Source organism: Pygocentrus nattereri, chromosome 17 (assembly GCF_015220715.1).
Source record: "Pygocentrus nattereri isolate fPygNat1 chromosome 17, fPygNat1.pri, whole genome shotgun sequence".
NCBI lineage: Eukaryota > Metazoa > Chordata > Actinopteri > Characiformes > Serrasalmidae > Pygocentrus > Pygocentrus nattereri.
Window position 1 is genome coordinate 32,146,091 of NC_051227.1, and position 24,486 is coordinate 32,170,576.

The following is a 24,486-nucleotide window of genomic DNA, read 5'->3' on the forward strand; positions in this document are numbered from 1 at the left end:
ACTTCTTTTTTTTTTTCTTTTTTTTTGGGGGGGTGTGTGTGTGTGTGCGTGTGTGCGTGTATATGTGTGTATGTATATGTACTTCTCATGCTTTTGCCTTGGCTCTTCCAGTTTTATTTCATTATATATCACAAACCAATTTGGGCTTGTTATTCTTTCGAGACAGATGTGTTGGTCTTGTCAAATTGATGTTTTCACGTGTTTTTTTTTTTTTTTTTTTTTTACTTTGAACCAGAGAAATATAAACATTATACGTTTGAATGTTTATCGCAGACATGCTTGTTCTCTCTTCTTTGTTGTCAGTAGGGAGGAAAAATGACAAAATCCCTTACTGAAGCTTTTTCCAATGCCAGACAGTCTTAAATAGAACCTGCCTGCCTATCACGAGATAATTATTCTTCTCTTTGTTTTTCAGAAATCGAGCGATAGCTGATTACCTTCGTTCCAATGGATATGAAGAGGCATATTCAGTTTTCAAGAAGGAGGCAGAATTAGACATGGTGAGCATATAGAGGGGCACCCCTCCCAGTCTTCCTTTTTAAAACGTTATCACACCCAGGCCTGAACAATATCTCTTAATTTCAAGTATTTCCCTGCTTAATTGATGCTAGCGTTAGATGTGACTGAGGGTATATGCACAATTAAAAAGATGTAGCAAGCTATTTCTGGAGCCTGGCAGAGGCAAACCATGTTGGCCTATAAAAGGTGAGTAATGAGTGAGAGAGGCACAAACTAAGGTCCTTCTTAATTAACGCTTAGCAGTCTTGGAGAGTTGCTAGGAAAGCTGTCTGGTAAGCTAGACTTGTCAGAACCAGTGTTCTTGATTATTTTTTGCCCAAGCCGTAGATTTTTCATGCCATAATTTCCTTCATAGTTGAACCACAATGAATAATTGATGGGACTTGTCAATGGAGAAGAACCCTTTCAGATAAGCTTGTGCCTGCTGGCAGTGCTGCACTAAAAACTCACTTTAATTAGCCAGAATGCGATTAACACCTATTCATTCAGCTCTGATGGTTCAGTTCTGTCGCTGAAAGGCTTCAGAATTTTTTTTTTTATATATATATATATATATATATATATATATATATATATATATATATATATATATATATATATATATATATATATATATATATATAAATTTTTAATAGTCTGAACATTACAAGTTGGCTGTAGGTAAACTTGTGCAATATAATGATTTGATTGTTCCCACACGATCTTACACTGACATGATTTCCAGTGACATTGACTTTATTGTTGATTTATATTATTTCACTGATTTGTGCAAGTTTGCCATTTAACTTCTGAATTCACTTTTACAATGGTAAAAATGCATTAGATTTTACTTTCAGTTCAAATTTTTTTGTTTTACACGTTTACATTTTAAATTAGTTGATTGTTAAAATACCTTCTTAAACAGGTACTGTGAGTTCGTCATAAACCCTGCTGTTGTGAGCATAATTACAGAAAGATCAATGCAGAGCAGAAAAAAATGCAAAATGCTGGCAGCTTTTTAGATTTAAACCCTAAGAAAAGAGTCAACATGACGTCTAAAACCATAACAAACAAGTGGTCAAAAAAGCTGGCAAAACTTTGAATCTTTGGAAACAGCCAAGACTGGCTTTACACTGTGAAACATTCATGGAATTTTATTTGCTTGAGTTATGGTGCAGAATATTTCACACCAACTTTATAGCCATACCAGTATAAATATGAGTCAAAATAGCTGTTGCACTACAATCTTCCTCAAAGGAGTGGAGGCTAGAGAAAGGTCGACTCACTAGCATGGCAACTAGTGCCAGCTACAACAATGTAGCAACTGTCAAAAACTCACTTGTTACTGACTTGATTCAGGCACAGTTTAAATCAAGGAGTGACAAACGCTGTAAAAACTGAGGGCACTATTCGAAATTTTATAGCAACTGCCCCTCAGCATGCCCTTGTGGTGGTGGTGGTGGTGGTAGTGTTTACATACAGTTGATCAAGGTTATTCATAATTGTTTGCTTGACAGAACTTTTTTTTAACGTAACCAAACTCAACAACTTCATGTTTTTGGGTTTAATTTTTTGTCTGTCTCAGGGTTTTATTTTATTTTTTTCTCCCCATAAATATCTGTTCTAGACAACTACATCATTAATCAAGCTTGTTACCGTGGTAAGTAGTGAACAGAGAAAAATCAATATTGCCCAAGGCTAGCTTTAGGTGCGTGGTCTGAGCGCTCTACACTAGACCGTAGTGATTAGAGGCTGGCGATGGCAGTGGGCTCATATTTAGCTATTAGCCACTATGTGCGGCAGAGGGTCCAGGCAGATGGCAGATCAGACCTCAGAGTAGGTTTGGAACGCCCCTTCCCTCAGAGACTTAGTGACACGACCCCCATCATTCCCCTCTCTCATCGGAGAGGCGGCAACTGTTCTCTTGGACACCTCTGATTCGATTCCAGCAGAGTGAATCTGCTGCAGCTCATGTATTCATGCACACTTTCTCTGCCTCATGTGGTGGTGGGTTTGTGTCCCTCTCTGTCTTTTTTTGTTAGAAATGTTTGCCATCTTATATGCATTTTTGCAGTTTTGTTGAAAGAGAAGTCTGTATCAATGGTTTGAATCGAACCGTAACACACGTTACCCTCGAGATCATGTTTTGCCTCACAAAGCGAAGCATTAATATGTGCACTTCTCTTTGCAGGCAAAACCCACTTGTAGCCCCCAGCTCAGATTGCAGCCATGCATATTTAAGAACACACACATGGGGAGAAGAATGTCTCTGTTGAAGGCAAACACAATTAACCATGTTAGTTTTTCATACCGCTGAATCAGACTCTCACTGCACTGGAAGTGTGAATAATGATTAGTACTCACAGATAACCGAAGCCAAATGTTGTGTTTGTTTGTGTTTGCTGTTCCAATTCTTTTTCTTTCTGGCCCAACATATTCTAGGTTATATAGTATGTTGCATTTATTCAGTAGAGTCTATAGTCCATATTTGATCCACATTTTTCTGTTTGGTGTTGCATTTAAACACCAGTTAGAATTAAAAATGGCATGAAGGTGGAGATATGAATATACTTGTGCCTGGAAATGTAAGTGTTATTTCCCTGCTGTATTATCTAGTCTTATTTTTATTTTTTTTTAAATACTAGACATGCATGCTTGCACCTTAATGTAAAGATTTTTGACCCTGCTGCCTCTTTAAGCTTGGAACTGTATGTTACTCGCCAAAATCAAGTTGGGTATAGTGCCAGGCACCCTGAAGTTAATTTTTCACAGTGCAGTGTTTCTATAATTGTAATCTTGGTAAGCTGTCTTTGTCTGCAGGAGATTAACCCATGTGAAGGGATTTAGAGAGAATTTACAGTTGCCTTTAGGGGTGATGGGTATATGGCTACAATTATGTCTAGAAGCTGTTTCCCTATTTTTTATATATATATATATATATATATATATATATATATATATATATATATATATATATATATATATATATATATATATATATATATATATATATATATATATATATGCTGCTCTGTTTCTCATGCTTTTTTGCTTCTTTTTGTTGGTAGAATGAGGAACTGGATAAGAAGTATGCTGGCCTTTTGGAAAAGAAATGGACTTCAGTCATCAGATTACAGAAGAAGGTTTGTGCATTTCATATTTAAAGAGAGAACCAAATCCTTTTACATTATTATAATGTAAGTGGTAGAATTCTTTTGCAGGTTTTCTGCATAATTCTTCTGCAGAAGCACTAAGTGCTCTTTTGTATTTGACAATGCATTTAACATTCACTATGTTGGTCCAGTGTAATCTGCATGTGAAATTCTCAGAGTGCGTCCCCTTAATGGCATTACGCTGCTGTTTGCTCATAGGTGATGGAGTTAGAATCAAAGCTGAATGAAGCAAAAGAGGAGATCACTTTAGGGGGACCTATAGGACAGAAACGAGACCCCAAAGAATGGATCCCCCGTCCTCCAGAGAGATATTCTCTGAGTGGCCACAGGAGTCCTGTCACCAAGGTCATCTTCCATCCGGTCTTCAGTGTGATGGTGTCTGCCTCAGAGGATGCCACAATAAAGGTGGATGTTCTTTGTATGTCTCTCACAGTTGTGTTGATGGTAACATCTGAGAGTTTAGTGCCTCTAAAGGCTATATTACTGGAAGCTGTTACAGAAAATGATTCAAATACACTGCCTGATGGGATTTTGTTTTATGTTAGTTTCGGAAATCTTTTGGCCCAAAAGAACGCACATGAACATTTAAAATGACTGTTTATATGCCAGCAACTAAATTATGCAGAGACTTTGAAAAATCTGCGGACTTTCCATTTGAATTTACATGATTAGGGATGGAATCAGAATTCAATGCAACACTTTTCTTTAGATGTCCTACCCTAACATTCTAGTTGCAAGACAGTTTTATCCACAAGGTAACATACTACAACATACTGTAGAATTAGACTATGCAATAAATTGTATTACGTCATTATGAGATTACGTTATAAAGATCTGTGGTGCACAAAGTGATGCATGTATTTTTTTTAGTGTAGTGGGGTCTTTTGGGGGAGGGGGGGGTATTTTTTTATTGTAGATGCAGATTTTTCATTTGACAAATATCACCACTGCAGTTTCACTCTTTTAATGCAAATTGAACTTTTTAATGTTACATTGATGTGCTTTGTAATGTGATGTCTTGTCTTCAGTGAGCGCTATAAATGAGAAATTGCCCTTCTGTGTCTCTATTAAGCATCTCTGTTGCCTGCTTGCTCTGTCTAAACAAAAAGCGAGGCCAATGGTGTAGTGTTCCCATGGCAATGAGATCTATGATCAAGTATGTGCTCCATTTCCGCCAGTCTGGCATCAGAAGCAGAGCTCAGTAGCTCTGCATGCAGCACCAGCATTGGATCCAGACACACTGCATCCTATCCATCTCGCAGCAATTATCTTTATATTGTAGTTTAGTTAAATCTTGTGACCATTTTAGGAGCACAGTTCATGGTGCTGTTTCTGTGCTGTGCAACCAATGATTGTTTCATTTAAATATAATTCAAGAGGAGTTCCCTTCACAGTCGCAAGTACTTGCCTGTCAACAATTTCAACTTCCGCCTGAGTGCCAGTAGCCATGGCCACCGACACAGGCAGACTTGACTGGGCTGTGCCCCCACCCCCCAATTCCCCCCGTGTCCTACTTTTGCATATTGTGGAATTAAACCTTTTCAAGCCTCACCATGTTGTGATGTTACACCAGGGCTGCAGGGCCTTTGGCTGGACAGCTTTGGTTTTAGTCGCTCCTGCTAGAACCATGTATTTGTGTGTATATATAGCATATTGTCATGAGGCTCCTGAGCTGGGCAGGCTGATGCAATTCTCCTTACCTGTGCTCTTTTTGGTTCAAACCCAGCAGGAGATTATATGGCAATATTCATTATTTTTAAAATGTCATGATTATTCTGTTTAACTTGCATATTAACCAGCAGTTTCAAAGCCTTCTGTACTGTACCTGCAGATAAGAGAAGATTTTTCTTGTTCCTTGTGTGATGTCCATTTAGAGTGCCAAACTGCCAAAAGGCCCTAATTTATTTAAATGCAAAATCAGCGTTTTCCCTCCCAGGGATGAAGAGTTAATTGGTAGCTCTTCCAATTGCTTTTTTTTTTTTTTTGGACGTTGACTCCACTTGTTTGTGGACGGGCCTGGTTTGTAAAATAAAGCTCAGATCTATTTTATAATTTTATTATGGGGAAATCAGAATATAGAGCCTATTAGCAACTGCTAGCAAGTCCAAGTGACCGTGTAAGCAGAATCTCTATTCTTTACCTTTAATCTTGTCTATATTAAGTAAGTATATTAAACATGTAGACCTGGTGTTTGTTTGTCTGCAACTTGCTTTTGTCTACATGTTTCCTTTACTCACTAGTGAATGGGGTTTAATGGATGTGAGAGAAGAGAACCATGTAGACGGTCTCTGTCAATTTTTGCACAACGCGACACAGCTTATCATTCTGTGTTTGCAGCTTGGAAAGTACTGAAACCTGATCTTCATGTCAAGCTCTAATGCTGCTTAATATGTGGGAACATCATTTTATTTACTAGATATAAGATAGCCAAGCAGCTATAAGGTCATTCTAATGAAACCTTCTCAAATCAAGTCCATTAATATGTGAGTTAATCGTGCAGATAAAAAAAACATGTAATTTATAGATCAGATGGAACATAGTTTAAATTATTACTTTCTTTTTTTTATTATTTAATCAAATTTATTTAATTTTCATCTTTAAAATAGATTTTATTTTAATAACTCTTTTTTTTTATTTTTAATTTTTAATTATTCAACACAGGCATTATTGTACATTATTGAGTTTATTCGTTTTAATTGTTTTAGGTCGGAAGCCGTCTAAATTTTCTATATTTTGCCAGTCAGACACACATGTAGAGCCTGTTATTTTTGTTTTTGTTTTAGGTGTGGGATTATGAGACTGGAGACTTTGAGCGTACCCTGAAGGGTCACACAGATTCTGTGCAAGACATCTCCTTTGACCAGACTGGAAAGCTCCTGGCCTCCTGCTCGGCAGACATGACCATTAAACTCTGGGACTTCCAGGGCTTTGAATGCATCAGAACCATGCATGGTGAGCAAAGTGTCTGCTAGCACAACATATGAAACAAGCATTCGTGTGTGGCTTTATTGTAGGGTTGCATCAAAACTGTATCCGTATTGTTGCTGATGCTGACAGTTAAAATGCAGCATGGCTGTCAGCGATGGTGATGTCCATGACCAATACCACAAAGTAATTTGTGACGTGAGCACTGACCTGTGTGTGCAGTTGACGGAACATAAAAGACATTAACCTTAGTATCTTACCTCACTGACTGAGCCAAGCTTCCTTCAGTAATCCCTCATCTCCCGCTGTGTAGTCACTTACAGTTAGAGTTAACTGTAGTCCAGGTCGTTATTGAAAAGCCAGTCTCTTGAGGTCGTAAAGGCATTTCGTCTTGGTTTATCTTTTAGCATATCAGCCCACTAGCCGAGCCTGTGTGTCCACTGCCCCTGCCTGAGGTGTACCACCATCAGTCAGCTGCTGTGTCACACAGTAGCAGCATCTTGTGGCCTTTTGCTTCAACAAAACATTTCAGCACTGTTTTTGCCAAGCCAGAGAAGCTGCTGCAAGTTTGCATGTACAGACCAGAGGTTTATCTATTTATTGTTCAGTTCTGTTCAGTATTGTTCAGTTAACTTTTTTTACACAATAAAAATAGTTTGCATTTTATTGTTAAATGTTGTTCTTATTACTAATTATTTAATAGTAAATAAACAAAAATAGGTTAGTCTTAAGCATCTGAAATGTGTGTATATTCACAACTGTGAAAGCTTTCATTCAAGCTTGATGTTTTTCCCAAAATAAAATAATTACTGTAGCTCTGTAAATAAGGACTTATAAGCTAGTTAGGTTCAATAGAGTTAGTATTGGTACTTTGTATCAGCTGATATCAGGTATTGGTATTGGAAGGGAAAAAGTTGCATCGGTGCATCAATACTTGATTTTTTACTGTTGTAAGGAATTGCCAGGTGTTGAATGCTTCCTCTTTTAGTATGTTTGTTTGGCCTGCAGTTCATTAGAGAACGTCCAGTGTATTGTGAGCCACCCCATCAGTCTCAAACTAATTTCCTCTCTGATATTACAGTCTTTCTACCCATCACAGTTCAATTACTTCAGGCTTATGAGATCTATTCTTTTGGGTAGATAGTCAAATGAAACATTTAAATATATTCAGCTTTTTTTTTTCCTACATGAAAGTGAAATGTACTGTCCCTGAATACTTGGTCCTTAGGCAGTGCCCTTTTAATACCAAAATTGCTTGGTAAATTACAGTACTGTGTTGGTAATGTGAGCCTGCAGGCTCCTTTTATGGGTGATCACCCCAGAAGTGGATGGAGTTTGCATTTCAACTAACTGCATGCTGAATTATACCAGAATTTTTCTTTGGCTTTTGTGCTGCATGAGCAGCAAAAACTGGGAAGTAAACCAGTGGACTTGTGTCCCAAGTAGCTTCTAGCCATTTTTAATCCATGTCAAAATTTGTAAACCCTCAGTGGTAATAATCCAAATAGCATGTGTGCAACAGCTTTTAATATGTTCAAATCCGGTGGCTTGTAATTTACACCCCGTCAGTTAAACTGGCACATTGCTCACTCAGACTAGCAGACTGTGCTGATTGAGGGAAGTAGTGCAGGAGCCCCCCCCTCCCCCGCCCTTATTGTCTGTCCCCCTCCTGGCTGGGTGCAAAACGGCTCGCTCTCGCTCTCTCTCTGCCTTTCCCACTGTCTTTCTATCTTTCCCTCCCTCTCTGTCTCTTGCGAGCTTCAGCAGGAGATAAGAAGATTTGGACAGCAGTTTAATTATCCTTTTCAAGACGAGATAACATTCTATGGGGCTCTCCCCATATTTAAGCCTGTTTTTTCTGGGCTACTTAGTTTTGTCATCTGTTTTGCAGCTTTAGGATGGTGCCCTGCGTAATTAGCTTTTTATGCCTTACGCTCTTTACAGACAAGGCTACATAGTGCAAATAGTCTCCTTCCTTTTTCTTCCCCTTGCTTAATTCATTTTAATATATTTGTCATGGTAAAGATTATACACCAATTATCAATGGTTAATGTAACAGATTTGCATGGTAGAAATATGACTACAGCTGCTGCTGAATATGTATACAAAACAAATTTAATGGTGTCATTCATAACAAAGCATATAGTATTCAGTATCTTCGTTCTGTTGTGTAATCACTGATGTGCACAAATTCAGTAATTTGGTCAATGAAAATTACAACCTCTTTGTCTTCTCTGTTTTAGGACATGACCATAATGTTTCGTCTGTAGCTATAATGCCTAATGGAGATCATATAGTATCTGCCTCTAGGGACAAAACCATTAAAATGTGGGAAGTGGCCACTGGGTAAGTACTACAGCAGACTGCTTTTAAACAATTATTAATCACACTAAGCTTTTTCAAGATACTGAAAAGCTGAGATGTTGAAATAATTCAGACTTTTACAGTGCAATTTCTCTCCATACATTATCTTATTGAAGTAAAAAAAAATTATATATACAAGGCTACATAGTATTAAAGAAACACTTTTCTGGCATTGTAGGTACTGTGTGAAGACGTTCACTGGCCACAGAGAGTGGGTACGCATGGTACGGCCCAACCAGGATGGCTCCCTGATTGCCAGTAGCTCTAATGACCAGACGGTGCGCGTGTGGGTGGTGGCCACAAAAGAGTGCAAGGCTGAATTGAGAGAGCATGAACACGTAGTGGAGTGTATCTCATGGGCTCCTGAGAGCGCACATCCCACTATACTGGAGGCCACTGGCTCTGAGGTGAGAACAGGTCTCCAAGCACTAAAATATTTTGTGCAAATGATGTGGTCTGAGGTCCTGTGGCTTTTTAATAGAAAGGACAGCAATAACATTTACAGAAACAATACTCCTGACTTGTGTGTACAAGCCTCAGCATGTCTGTGTTCAAATATTACAATTGCAGCATTTTTCTCTGCCCTCCGAAAGCAACATGATCTGCTCTTTGATCTCAGACCAAGGACCACCTAAGAATTCTACTTAGCATACAGAACCAGTTTGAGCTAGACCCTGAAATGAAATTGGAAGGGTTGAGACTTGATGGCCTGAGGTTAAGATGGTACCATTTTTTTATTCTTGCCAGTCTTATGATCAGCCATGTCCAATTTCCAATTTATCTGATGTAACATTTGCCCTCACAGCATGTGGCTCCATCAGACAGCCTGAACCCTCACAGTGCTTCTTGATTGTTATCAAATAAAGGCAACTTCCTATCCTTCCTTCCAGCTAAAACAGAACTTTCACCAAGTCTGGTGCTGTCAGACCAGTTCAGGTAGAATAGTTGTGGGATCTCTTGACATCAATTAGACAGTCACAGTTGGCAGTAATGCAGCCTTGCGTGATATTACAACAGATCTGTAATGGTTTAGACCTACAGAGCATGCTTGTCTGAACATGCCTGTCTCTGCTTAGTCTGTGCACTTCAGCTTTACTGTCTTAATCTCTGCTTGTAGCCTTTTGTGGTTGTGCTTATTTGTTTTTAATCACGTGTTAAAAATGTAACACACTCCACAAACAAACCTATATATGGCACTTTCTGTAACTTGTGCACAGTTTTTGTCTGTTTGCTGAGTTTAACATATTGAAACAATCGCAATGAAGTTAAAGTACAATATGCCACTTTTAATCCTTGGATCCTTTAAGTGAGAGTTCCCCATTTGAGGCGATCATAACTATTTGCTGATTGGGAGGGTGCTGCACATACGCTCTCAAATAATGTTTATAGTTCTTTGCTCTGATGCTCATGCAGTGTTGATGAGCAGTCTGCCTTTGCACAGCATTAAATCTAGTATACAGAAGCCAGTATTCTAAACCCCTATAAACATGGTCACGCATGGTAGCAGTCTTCTCTATTCTTGTCCCTGGGGCTTATCTCTGTTGTTTGCTTGCCAGACTAAGAAGAGTGGGAAACCTGGACCGTTCCTGCTGTCTGGCTCCAGAGACAAGACTATCAAAATGTGGGATGTCAGCACTGGCATGTGCCTTATGACACTGGTGAGTGACCTGGATAAATATGTTGGTTTGCTCAGTGCATAGTTGTGTACTGAATGTGTTTTACCTTTTTGTATTTTTCTGCTGTGTTTTGATAATTTGGTGCCTTGTACAGGTTGGCCATGATAACTGGGTGCGTGGTGTGCAGTTTCACCCTGGTGGAAAGTTTATTGTGAGCTGTGCTGATGATAAGACTTTGAGGATCTGGGACTACAAAAACAAGCGCTGCATGAAGACCTTGAGTGCCCATGAACATTTTGTTACCTCTCTGGGTAAGCTTCTGGAGCCACTCTGAATCACTCACTATTGTCTGGCTTCTTGAATGCTTTCGTATACTTTTTGAAATGTCTTTTGTTTGAGCACTGGTGCCTCTGGGCAGTGTAAAATACATCATCCTTCTGTAAGGTTGAAAGCTTTTACTAGAGGGCTAAGAGACTACATGCCATGGGGATCTCTCTGCCACAAAGCATCGTCCTAGGCGCTCCTGGCAGCCTGTTTGGTGGGGGGAGGCAGGGTGGTGAGCAGAGAGCAGGCACTCCGGGCACTTAACTGTCTGAGGCTAGAGGTTTTCAGTGGATCAAGGCAGCAGAACTCTCTGGAGATGCTTTAAAAACTCTTCAGCCTACTCCCCAACAGGCTCCTCTAAAGCCTCAGTGTACCTTTTTAAATGCAGTCCTGTGCATAGCACTCATCTTTACGTATTGTCTGATGTGGTGCTTTTTGGGAGGAGGAGGGGGGGGGGGGGGGGGGGGGGGGGGGGGGGGGGGGGGGGGATGGATGTTTTCAGTTTATTTTGGTCTTAAGCCCAAGCACTCTTTAAAACGAGGGTAGCTAATTATTTTTCTTTTTATTTCCATCTTTTTGAGGACCTTTCAGTATAAAAGGTTATAACAAATTACTATAAATTTAGCTATGCTTATTATACCTTTTAATCACAGTTACACTGATGAAGCAAACAAAAGGGTTTTTTTAATTCATTGTACTTTTTACTTAATAATCTCTTCTCTTTTCACAGATTTTCACAAGGTTGCTCCATACGTGGTCACTGGCAGCGTAGATCAGACAGTAAAAGTGTGGGAGTGTCGCTGATCTTACCTGCAGGACCCCACTACCACGGCCCTTCACCCCGACCCATTTTTCCCCATTCTCCATCCGGATGCACTTGACCACCATGGTTTTGACCCACCTAGCTCTGGTTCAATAACTATTGTCCTTTTATGTAAATTATTCTGGATGTAGATCGAGCTATTAAATGTTACACACACAAAAAAAAGTATTCTTGCATGGTGAATCCAAAATTGTATACTGTAAATTTACATAACGTTGTCTAGAAGTACCATAGGTTTAACACAGGCTGATTTTTCACTCAGCCTTACCTACCGAAGGCGTGAACTGACTGGGTTAATGTAGGGCACTATACTGATAATTTAATGACAGTGTCATCCTTGTTTGTTCCCCTGCCCTGCTGTTTTTTTGTTTGTTTTTTTTTTTTTTTTTTTAAACAATTTTTTTCTGTCATTTTTTTTCTGTCACTGTCAGTCTTTTGGTGCCTAGCTTGATGACCTTTTTGAGGGGAGAAAGACAACAAAACGGAATACCATAATACCTATAATCCCTAGAGGAACAATTAATTGCCTATGGGGCTTGTTATCAGAATGATCTGTAGCTTTGTAACATCATTTCAGAAGTGTGCTTACCATTCTCTTATTGTGGAACTATAAGATGATTTAATGGCTGCATCTAAGAATGATAGAACAGTTGTCTTGAAATGTTGGGGGGGGGGGGATCTTTGTACACTTGTCATGAAATGTCCTACTGAGAGAGTCCCTAGATATGGGTTAATCTTGGAGCTCTGAGAAAAGAATCTCACTTCAGGGCCTAATTTTGTTTTTTTGTTTTGCCTAATTTCTTTGTATAGTGGGCATATCTAAAGATGGAGATTGTCCCTAGAAGCACTTCAAACTTTATGAGCACCAAAAATGTTGCCTCTGTGAAGCACTTGAATTGGCGATTAGTGCTCAGACAATGAAGTGCTAGTTTAAAGAGATTTCTATATTGCTAAAATGAATTCAAAGCTACTCTTGCCCTCACTGAGCTGATGTTCTAGGCTTGTTTCCTTTCTGCAAAAATCATGTAAACTTAACATTAAATTGTCTTGTTGAACCATTTGTGCAAAGCAGGTGTTCTTCTACAATGCAAAAGAAAACCCTCAGTTTGGACCTTTACATATGAAACATGACAAGGGCTCAAAGTGTTTCCTAGTGTTCAATTGGGAATGTGTAAAGAGCATTCTTGCAAATGAAAGGTGGTTCTGTATAGAAGAAAAACATGGGATAGTGGTGACATTACAATGAATTGATAGCTGGGTTTGCCACTGTAGGAAGCTCCATTCTATAATGACTGACAGGTTAGTGGGGGATTTTATTTAAAGCAATCTAATGAAATGCTAGCAGCGGTTATACTAATGTCTGCCTGAGCTCTTTGTGGAAAAGCTTGATGGTCGCAGCCTAATTGTAAGAGGGTTTTCACATAGTAGACCACAGCAGCTCTCCCTCGACCCAGAGAGGAGGAGAGTGCTCGTGGCTCTGTGAACATCCCAAACAGGAAAGCGCCACAAGCTCTGGAGCCATTACTGATGTCTTACGAGTAGTACGTTCTCTCCTGTTCATCTTGCGATCTGTGTGGGTAACTGTAAAACATAGACACTATGCTTTGGGAATTGATTTAGTAGATCCCAGAAATGGAGGTTGACCATTCCATATCTTAAAAATAAACAACTGCCTTTGTCTTTGGCAGCAAAGTTGAAAGACTTGAAAAAAAAGAAAACTAACTTGTACATCCCTCTCGCGTTGGATCTTCTGTCCCTTCGGACTGAAGCTCTAAGCAGTTTAAGACTTCTTACTAAATGCATAAACAGATCATTTTAATTAGCCTTTTCATTACGATGCAATTCTATAATAAAGAATTCCACTGCTTAACCAGTCTATTATCTAGCGATTTCCTGTTATGTGTACTGGATGTACCTGCTGCTGCTGAAAAATGATAGTAGTCTGAGATCTGTACCTGTCGACATAGCACTGCTGCATGTAACAGTACTGATGGTTGAGCTGTCTGGTGGGGGTCTGTGGTGGTCCAGGTAGTACTGAATTTGGTGACTAATCTCAGGCCGTCCTGCAGTGTCTTAAACAGCGACAACTTCTGCTGCAAAACACAGTGGAAGAAAACCTTTATTTTGTCGCTCATGAATAGTAAAGGGAGATATCCATGTACAGTATATAGTGCTGTTAACTATTTAATGACTCCAAACACAGACACCTTACCAGATGGGTCAGCTGGCATGATAACTGTGAAAGAGCTCAGTATGTGGTTGTAGGCAGACTGGTCTGTGCGTGTGCTCTGTGAAGGAGGTTGACTCCTGACTCTGTTCTTTTTGTGATGGGATTGCGGCAGACTGAGGGAGAAGTGCCCAACCAAAACCAACAAACACCATTGATGCCTCCTGTAAACGTGGTACCGATTGCAATAGTCGAATCATCTTGTTTAGTTTCTTGCACCTCTTTGTGCTGTAGAGGAGTGTTGGACAGAAAGTTGTCCCTGATTATAATGGGGCTTTTTTGTGCTCAGGCTGAAACTACACTAAAGGGTGTACTCCATCACAAAAAGTGGTGTGTAAAACAGGTGGAAATCCTAAACCAAAAAAAAGTGGGGATTTTGGGGGGATTTTTGACTTCTGGCTTATGTCCATTTAAGATGTCTCAGAAATCCTGTATTGTTAAATACCCCCAGGTCCCACTGGAAATGATCTTGCTAGATATTTCAGAATGTCATATTGCTCTTATTCACGGTGTCCGCAGTTGATGCTCAAAGCAAGCAATCCTCTACAGGCACTACTCCCTCCTGATTGGCAGATTTTAGGATTCCTTATGCCCATATGTCTAATATGGAATCAGGACCTGCTTGTCTCTTAGACAAGGAAGGGTAAAGAATAAGCAATTCTTTGACACGTTCTTCATTGCGTGAATGCTCACTACATGGGCACCAAGGGGTTCTACGTGCCCTGCAAGAAAATCACAGGTCCCAAGCAATCCCAACGCTGCACTCATAGGATGGACTAATGTACATAATATTTGTGGGTCCTTCCTCCAGCCACAAGTTCATCTGTCAGCTCTTCTTGCTTTGTGAATAGATTGGAGGCTTCAGTCTTCAAGCTCTAATGAGACTTTTGCTTTCATGGTTATCACTGTTCACAGCCAATTGTTAACAATATATCTGGATGTCATTATTGTTTGCAACATAATTAAAGAAAAAAATGTAAATGTCGTTTCTCTCTACTACTGCTTATCATGTCAGTGTTAAAGAAGCAAAAGAGAATTAGTTTTGGTCAACAGTATGAAGGAGTACTAGCGAACTTTTGTTTAAATTCAGTGCCAGCTCTCCAGTTTCTCCCCATCACTTATTCAACCGTTCATTTTTACCCTAGCCCTACTAGGGTAAAAATGAACGGTTGAATAAGTGATGGGGAGAAACTGGAGAGTGTGTGGGAAAAGTACACCCAAAGACTGTCCTGTAGGGTTACAGCAGCGTGTGCCTTCCCCAGAGAGGAGAGATTCTAGTGATAGTGTGTTATAATGACTCCTTAACTTAGTAGGAAAGCCATTGAGGGAATAGAGCAGAGTATTGAAGAATTTATGAAACTTTAGATTAAATGTCACCTGTTGTAATAGAAAATAAGCATTGGTAAGTTTGTGTTGTTATTTTAAGCCTTACTTCATTTGTTATTAACATGACTCTAACTGCATTCTAGAGTGGTGCTGTAGTCTAGAGAGAGACTAGGACCACCTCCTGCTGATGCATCTTCAAGGTGGGAGGAACATTTGAAAAACCACAAGCAGTTTTTGCCGCATCGTTAGGAAGTCAGATACGGTTGCATGAAAAAGTTTGGGCACCCTGCTCAAATGACAAGTTTTGTTGATTTTCTAAGTGAGAAGTTGCACATCCTCTACAGACGCCCTTCTGCACATTTAATGCACAATTACTGTTTATTTGTTGAAGTTATCATTGGGAAATAAAATGTGGCCTGTGAAAATGTATAGCACAGTTTATAATGCATGTTCCTCCCACAATATGTTAAACTCAGGGGGGAATGCCATATTTGTGTAGTCTCTAGAGACTGTCAGCTTATTTTCACCCAGAAAATCAACACAACATGCCATTTGCCCATAAGTTGCATCACGTGTTTGTAACCCATACTGGAAGAGAGAACTCTAGTGAATGAAAACAGATACAAATTCATGAACACTGTCAAATCAAGGAGACTGAGGCATGCAATACAGAATATTACATAACATTACTCTACAGTTTGAGACAGGAGGGCCCCTCAGAATAAAGCACAACAAACTTCACTTCCCAGTCTGATACATGCTGGACAAAGAAGGTCTACTAGACTTCTGCATGTTACTCACTTCAGCACTTTGTAACTTGGTGGGAACTTTCATACTTCTGCTCAGGTTCTTATATTAAGCATGTGTGTGTGTGTGTGTGTGTGTGTATGTATATGTATGTGTATATATATATATATATATATATATATATATATAAAGGTAATTTTACTTCTGCTTGTAAGTTCACAGAATCTGAATACTGGCGACAACAAAAAACAGATACATATAACAGACAAACAGGACAGCGTTAAAAAATAAAACTAGTTTTCAAGAAAATAATATTCTTTAATAATTCGTATTATTAGACATAATATTTACCCATAACTGATTACAGAGGACAGTGACCTTATCTGGACTAAGCAGTTAACGATGATGATGATGGTGATGATGGTGATGGTGATGAAGATGATGGTGGTGGTGGTGATGATGATGATGACGACGATGATGAAGATGGTGATGATGATGGTGATGACAATGACGACGATGAAGTTGACGATGGTGGTGATGATGATGGTGGTGATGGTGATGAGGATGATGAAGATGAAGAAGTTGACGATGGTGATGATGATGAAGGTGATGATGATGATGATGTTGACGATGGTGGTGATGATGATGATGATAATGAAGATTATGATGGTGATGATGATGATAATGAAGATTATGATGGTGGTGGTGGTGATGAAGAAGATGATGTTGGGGATGATGATGATGGTGAGGAAGATGATGATCACAGAGGGGAAAAAAGTTCTGTGTTTTTTTTTCTCTTGTCGTCGAGGCGCGTTACGTCATATTTGGTTGCCGGCGCCGTTTTGTGACACAGCCCGAACAAACACAACGTTGGAGCAACGTGAGCTGCTGGCAGCGAGGAGGACCGACAGCCCGTCCACGCTTCTCCACTCATAAACGCCGCTGACAGACCGGAACCGAACGGTACTGCAGTGCTGCCTCACAGCTCCAGTCCACTCCTCACTCCGCCGTCGTTACCGGCTGGGTTGTTAGCACAGTTTTAGCCAAGTCGGCTAAGTGAGCTCCACTTCTACCTACTCCAGATTCAGCCATATTCGCGTATCATTGCACATTTCCTGCCACAGTATTTAAGTAACTTTTTCAATTCTGTCTGTGTGGAAACTCTGTTCCCTGACCTGTTACCCCGTGTGTAATTTGTTTCCACAGGAATGGCCCTGAATAAATCAATGCATCCCCGAAATCGCTACAAGGACAAGCCACCAGATTTTGCCTACCTGGCCTCCAAATATCCAGATTTTCAGAAGCATGTTCAGATTAACCTGCTCGGCCGGGTAATGTGAGTAAAATCACTTCACTGCCGTTTTGCCTCCCTTGTCTCCCTTCACAAAATGCGTTTTTACATTTGGCTGCGAATATTGGTCCAAATTCCTGAAGCTAAGCTTCTCAGAGTAGGAGTGCGGATCTAGGATGAGTTCGTGTAGCTAAAGTCATTGTAAATAAGAGAGGAATCCGACCCTAGATTAACACCCCTGCTCCTGCTCTGAGAAGCTTTGTGAATAGAGCTGGGGTCACTGAAGTGAATCAAGTCTTGTGTTTGTTTTGTTTTGGTGGGTGTCAGTAGGATATGCTGTTAGAAGGTCCATAGTTTATGTTGTTTCCTTGAAGCCCACTTATGATATTTGTGTCAAAAACAATCATAATTCATTTCTACACTACCATTTTCCCACCTGTCTTAATCCATTAGAAGTAACGGTAAATACAGGGTGATTCAAAACGGTTAAGCCGATTTCAGAATGATTTATTTCACTTGTGTTTCATTGCCATACTGGCAGTCAGAAACTCTATGACCCTCTCTTTCAATTAGTATGTGACTGATTCCTAGGCCCCCCATGGGGGCGCTTTTATATTGGATTAATCTTTTTGAATCTCATGTACCCTTTAACGTTTAATACCTTGTTACCTTGCCTTTCCACCAGTCAGTGTAGTACAGTATGAGTATAAATCCAAGCAAACTGTACCTCTAGAGATGGCACCAATTTGATAACAGAAATCAGCATCAGGCAGAAATCAGCAGAACAATACTGGAACAATTGTTTGTGTGTTATGATGTCAGCTGTGTTTTTATTTCTGTGAGGTAGTATGCAATGTTAGTGGAAATGTTTGTATTGGTTGAGCCTAATAACTTTCTTTTAAATGCCCATCTTAAGTTAAGAGATACATGTCACCACACATTGCACATTTTGCCCGTACATAATACACCCTATTGTTTGTTTGTACTTAATATATATATATATATATATATATATATATATATATATATATATACAGTGGGTTGCAAAAGTATTCAGCCCCCTTGAACTTTTCAACCTTTTGCCACATTTCAGGCTTCAAACATAAAGATATGAAATTGTAATTTTTTGTGAAGAATCAACAACAAGTGGGACACAATTGTGAAGTGGAACGAAATTTATTGGATATTTTAAACTTTTTTTAGAAATAAAAAACTGAAAAGTGGGGCGTGCAATATTATTCGGCCCCTTTACTTTCAGTGCAGCAAACTCACTCCAGAAGTTCAGTGAGGATCTCTGAATGATCCAATGTTGACCTAAATGACTGATGATGATAAATAGAATCCACCTGTGTGTAATCAAGTCTCCGTATAAATGCACCTGCTCTGTGATAGTCTCAGAGTTCTGTTTAAAGCGCAGAGAGCATCATGAAGACCAAGGAACACACCAGGCAGGTCCGAGATACTGTTGTGGAGAGGTTTAAAGCCGGATTTGGATAGAAAAAGATTTCCCAAGCTTTAAACATCTCAAGGAGCACTGTGCAAGCAATCATATTGAAATGGAAGGAGCATCAGACCACTGCAAATCTACCAAGACCCGGCCGTCCCTCTAAACTTTCAGCTCAAACAAGGAGAAGACTGATCATAGATGCAGCCAAGAGGCCCATGATCACTCTGGATGAACTGCAGAGATCTACAGCTGAGGTGGGAGACTTTGTCCATAGGACAACGATCAGTGGTACACTGCACAAATCTGGGCTTTATGGAAGAGTGGCAAGAAAAAGCCATTTCTCAAAGATATCCATAAAAAGTCTCATTTAATGTTTGCCACAAGCCACCTGGGAGACACACCAAACATGTGGAAGAAGGTGCTCTGGTCAGATGAAACCAAAATCGAACTTATGTTTGGCGTAAAAGCAATACAGCTCATCACCCTGAACACACCATCCCCACTGTCAAACATGGTGGTGGCAGCATCATGGTTTGGGCCTGCTTTTCTTCAGCAGGGACAGGGAAGATGGTTAATATTGATGGGAAGATGGATGGAGCCAAATACAGGACCATTCTGGAAGAAAACCTGTTGGAGTCTGCAAAAGACCTGAGACTGGGACGGAGATTTATCTTCCAACAAGACAATGATCCAAAACATAAAGCAACATCTACAATGGAATGGTTCACAAATAAACGTATCCAGGTGTTAGAATGGCCAAGTCAAAGTCCAGACCTGAATCCAATCGAGAATCTGTGGAAAGAGCTGAAAACTGCTGTTCACAAACGCTCTCCATCCAACTTCACTGAGCTCGAGCTGTTTTGCAAGGAAGAATGGGCAAAAATTTCAGTCTCTCGATGTGCAAGACTGACAGAGACGTACCCCAAGCCACTTGCAGCTGTAATCACAGCAAAAGGTGGCGCTACAAAGTATTAAAGCAAGGGGGCTGAATAATATTGCACGCCCCACTTTTCAGTTTTTTATTTCTAAAAAAAGTTTAAAATATCCAACAAATTTCGTTCCACTTCACGATTGTGTCCCACTTGTTGTTGACTCTTCACAAAAAATGTCAATTTCATATCTTTATGTTTGAAGCCTGAAATGTGGCAAAAGGTTGAAAAGTTCAAGGGGGCTGAATACTTTTGCAACCCACTGTATATATATATATTGTCTGTTGTCCCACTAGTATGTTTGTACTTTGTATGTATGTCCTTTTCTTAATGTTTGTACACCAAGTATTAGTAACCTGAATGTGTTTATTAAACTGTACCCTGTGTATGTATAATGACAAAGGTAAACTGAAATTAATTGAACTGAATAAATTAAAATGGATCATTTTTAAAGCTTAGTAGTTTTTAGGGTCAAAATCTGATCAATATCTACCGATGCGGAAAGTTCCAGTATTGTTTTGGAAAAGAAAACATGGTACTGTGCAATGTCTGCACAGCATACCTGAGCACCTCTGCTGGATATGATTACTCTTCCTGGTACCAACCATGCTGATCTGGGGCATGTGGGAGGAGTTAGAAATACACAGTAATCACAGAATTGTCACACCTCATCAGTCCAATGATCCAGTTTAGCTTCAGAATCGCTGGCGGTGGGGGGTAAAAAAAGCTGAGTAAAAGGTAAATCAGATATTGAACCTCCTTCATTGTTGTTGGTGTTTGTGTTAATCAAGCAGGCTTGCTTGAGAAATCATGTGATTACCATGTGACCTTCAGAAAACTCCTGCTTACTTTTACAGTTCTGTGTGATGGGGAATAGACACAGGTACTCGATCAGGGTACAGGTAGTTTTGGGTTTGAGTCACTCTGTGTCAAAGTGCCTTAAGTAAGACATCTCTCTTCTGATTGGCTGCCCTGTATTGTGGTTCATTCAAAAGGCAGTCTGGGCTAAAACACTGGATAACTTTACATATTACCTAAGCGTATATACATTAGGGCTAGGCAGTATCACTATATTTATCGCTATCGTGATAAGTTATGTCACAGCATGTTGTCAGTGTTTAAAAACTTCTCAACTGTATGTTTGATGTGATGTGATATGATTAGTGCAGTGTGCAAAATGTTGGACAAAAATCACCGCATGCATAGGTTTTTATGTTTGTATTTAAATGTATTGTGATATATTGTGTATTGTGAAAACACATCAATATCGAGAAATTACACTTATGGACCATATGGATAGGAGCATGAATGGTACATTTTGTACATGTTGAACAATTTCTACATACTATTTCACACAGGGAAACTAAAAATTTTGTTTTCCGTGATATAGCTCTTTAAAGTAACTTGTGTGTTGTGGAAGGATGTGAATAAAAAACGCCATGGTTCAATAATCACACTGCAGATTTATCTGCAGCATTTCCTATTGAAGTGACAGCTCTGAGTGGACTGAAGCCTCCCTGCTGAGTTTGTCAATAGCAGTGAACTGAGTGCTTCAGGGCCAGACTCACTGCTGCCTGTAATGTCAAGGAAAAATAATTCTGACAAGCAGCGGTTAGCTCAGTGAGCTGATCTGTTGTTCTCATTCCTTTTTGTGCAGAAATTCTTTTTTTGTTTTTTATTTTTTTCTTCCAGTCTTGAGGGAGTCGTCTTGTGCAAATATGCCCTGCCCCCAGGTTGAGTCTGAAGCTGTAACATTGTGCGTTTGAAACCATCTCAGTATTTCAGTTCTCCTTTGGTCCCTCCTGGTCATGTATTTAGCGCTAACCTTGCCGAGAGGTGCGCACCTCTCTCTGAAGAGCTGTCTCCCCTCTGTGACTGCGCTGCTGGAGCTCTGTAATCAGTGGGGCAGCTTCAAGGGTTTTTTAAAAAGGTCTCTGACCCAGCCAGACAGAGTGGAGGAAGGGGAGATGAGAGTCGGGGGCTCAGTGGGCTGATGGGTTTCCTGCTAGGATTTTTGGGGTGCTGCAGGGTTGAGGTACAGGTCAGTGAGAGAGTCTCGCTCTCCAGGTCTGGACTCAGCTGTTGTTCTGAGTGTGTCTCTCTGCTCAGTCTGGAGTTGAGGGTCTGCATGGCCTTAGGCTTTTTTACCCACAATATCCCTCAGTCCATTCACCACTGGATCGGTCTTTCTGTCTCTGTCTCTGTCTCTGTCTCTCTCCCTCTCTCTTCCTCTCAATTTCTATCTCTCCGCCTCTACTGCTTTATTTCTCTCACTTTTTTCCCCCCCAATTTGTCTCTATATACACCAATCACGCGTAACATTATGACCACCTCCTTGTTTCTACGCTCGTTGTCCATTTTATCAGCTCCACTTACTATATAGGTGCACTTTGTAGGGTAAAAGGGGGCTAACAAAGTATGCAGGGAAACAGATGGACTACAATCTGTAACTGTAGAACTACAAAAGGCACATATTCAGTAAGTGGAGCTGATAAAATGGACAATGGACGTAGAAACAAAGAGGTGGACATAATGATCTGTGTGTGTGTGTGTATATGTGTGTGTATATATGTGTATATGTGTGTGTGTGTATATATATATATATATATATATATATATATATATATATATATATATATATATATATATATATATATATATATATATATTATAAAATCTCTCTCTTCCTTGTTTTTTTTTTTTAACCATATACCAAACTGCGATTACATCTGTCTTTGTCTCTTTACATATGCCTCGCCCCTATTCCTCTGTTTCTTTTTCTCTCACTCTCTCTCCCTTTTAGTTCTGCCTCCATCTTTCTATTTCTGCTTCTTTCTTTTATTCTTTCTTTTGCTAACCCACTGTCTGTCTACCTCCATTCAGGGGCCCCTTGCTCTCTTTCTCTCCCCCTCCCCACCCACAGACTCTACCTCAGTCATTAGTGAAACTGGTATTAGTTTTGTCTTGGTAGCAGGAAGGCAGGGCTTTCTCTGATTAAATATGCGTGAGCAGAAGTCGAAGTCTCAGACCTCCTTTTTGAACACTGTGAGAATCCCCTCTTGCGTCTATATGAAAGACTGCCACTGCTGAGCTTTGGAGTGGTTTGGGGGGGGAGCAGCTCAGTTTGCCACACAACCTCAAGCCTCAAGGTGGACAAGAGGAAGCGATAATTGGGATGCACAGTGATATGAAATATGCAGAACTGTGTGGGCAGTGCTCTGTGTCCTCTCAGAGCACTATGCTCAGAGACCCGCTCTTTCTTAGATTGTCTTCACGGTTGAGTTGGGATTTCATGGTAGCTGGAAATTTTAAAGGAAATTCACGTCTGTCATTCTTCTTGTGGTGGACCTGAGCCAATTTAAATGTGGCTTAAAGCGTAGAAAAAGCAACAGTGTGTGGTATTATTTGGATGGAGCTGCTCAGTTATGAGAAAGCTGATCATTGTGATTATTCTGAGAGATGTTCTGTAGTAAGCATGCTAACAGTAATCAGTACATTTTAATGTACAGTCACAGTGTGCTTCGTGGAAATGTTTGATTTGTCATCCTTCCTTTTGACTTTAGTCAAAACCCTCAATTACATGACTGAGATGTGAATACCCGCTTCATAAATATGAGTGCTGTTTAGATGTAAATGCAGGCATGTCCTTGTTTTGAATGGCTTGCCAATAGCAGTCTTTCACATTTTAGCAGAATAGAAGACCATTTCACTTGGTCCATACACCATGAAGTGTTCACAGTATCTAATAGATACAAACAGTGCAAAAAGGTCGTTTTCTTATGAAAAGTAGTATACAGTACTGTGCAAAAGTCATCCATCCATCCATCTAATTTCCAAGCCACTTCTCCGTCAGGGTCGCGGGGGGTGCTGGAGCCTATCCCAGCAGTCATCGGGTGGAAGGCAGGATACACCCTGGACAGGTTGCCAGTCCATCGCAGGGCAGACAGACAGACACAGACAGTCACTCACACCTAGGGGCAATTTAGCATGTCCAATTGGCCTGACTGCATGTCTTTGGACTGTGGGAGGCAACCGGAGAACCCAGAGGAAACCCACAAAGACACGGGGAGAACATGCAAACTACACATGAGGGAATCCCAGTCACCCGGCCGGGGAATCGAACCCGCTACCCACTGTGCCGCTGTGCAAAAGTCAGAGAGCAGGAATATACAGTACTGTGCAAAAGTCAGAGACCAACCTTCATTTTTAAATGTACATAAGCCACCACTGACAAAATTAAATGGACAAACAGTAAAAATGTATGCCAGTGAAAGAATTTCAGAAGTGTGGAGAGGGGAGGGGGGGGGGGGGGGGGGGGGGGGGGGGGGAACGCTGTGCTTTCAGTATCTTCTCTATCTGTGAACCTGGCAAGGTTGAGCTAAGTGTGCACACTCCTCAGTGCTCCCTCTCTTACTGACCCCTTCTGTCCATCTTCTCCTCTTTATCTCCTTCCTCAGTCTTAGCTGCGCTGTCAGGTCTGACTGTGTAGGTTCTTTTTGAAGCTACAGCATGAAAAGAGTCCCACGTTGCAAGCTTCTCCCTTTGATTCTTAATAATGATGGTTTTGGAAGCTCAAACAGTGCCCTGCAGCTACCTGGCACTGCACTCTAATTAGCAGGGCAGCCAGTGCTCTTCTCACCCATCACACTGCTGCTCTGTCTACACGTCCACAGTTTTACTCTTTCTGAAGTCTACAGTAAATTATGACTGCACAGTTTATAATTATTTATTAGTAGTTGTTGCAATTCCAAGATACTACTCTTCCCTATTGATACCTGATCTTCAGGTATCTGCTG

General features: G+C 40.3%; 2 protein-coding genes across 4 annotated transcripts in view; both read left to right on the plus strand.

Moving 5' to 3' along the window:
• The window catches only part of pafah1b1a (platelet-activating factor acetylhydrolase 1b, regulatory subunit 1a), a 32,778-nt gene extending 17,847 nt beyond the window's left edge, over nt 1-14,931 (plus strand). For both annotated transcript variants that reach the window (XM_017694885.2, XM_017694887.2), the window contains exons 3-11: nt 416-500; nt 3,567-3,641; nt 3,870-4,076; nt 6,455-6,623; nt 8,840-8,942; nt 9,139-9,367; nt 10,517-10,618; nt 10,731-10,887; nt 11,631-14,931. In XM_017694885.2, the coding sequence (XP_017550374.1) occupies nt 416-500; nt 3,567-3,641; nt 3,870-4,076; nt 6,455-6,623; nt 8,840-8,942; nt 9,139-9,367; nt 10,517-10,618; nt 10,731-10,887; nt 11,631-11,704 (1,201 nt within the window). In that variant the 3' untranslated portion in view covers nt 11,705-14,931. The remainder of the gene's footprint in view (nt 1-415; nt 501-3,566; nt 3,642-3,869; nt 4,077-6,454; nt 6,624-8,839; nt 8,943-9,138; nt 9,368-10,516; nt 10,619-10,730; nt 10,888-11,630) is intronic.
• Nucleotides 14,932-16,836: 1,905 nt separating this feature from the next.
• The window catches only part of mettl16 (methyltransferase like 16), a 40,972-nt gene continuing 33,322 nt past the window's right edge, over nt 16,837-24,486 (plus strand). The window contains exons 1-2 of one of the 2 annotated variants that reach the window (XM_017694883.2): nt 16,837-16,986; nt 17,230-17,359. In XM_017694883.2, coding sequence (XP_017550372.1) covers nt 17,232-17,359 — 128 coding nt within the window. In that variant the 5' untranslated portion in view covers nt 16,837-16,986; nt 17,230-17,231. Of the gene's footprint in view, nt 17,080-17,229; nt 17,360-24,486 lie in introns of both variants that reach the window. The other variant, XM_017694884.2, reaches the window with a different exon arrangement.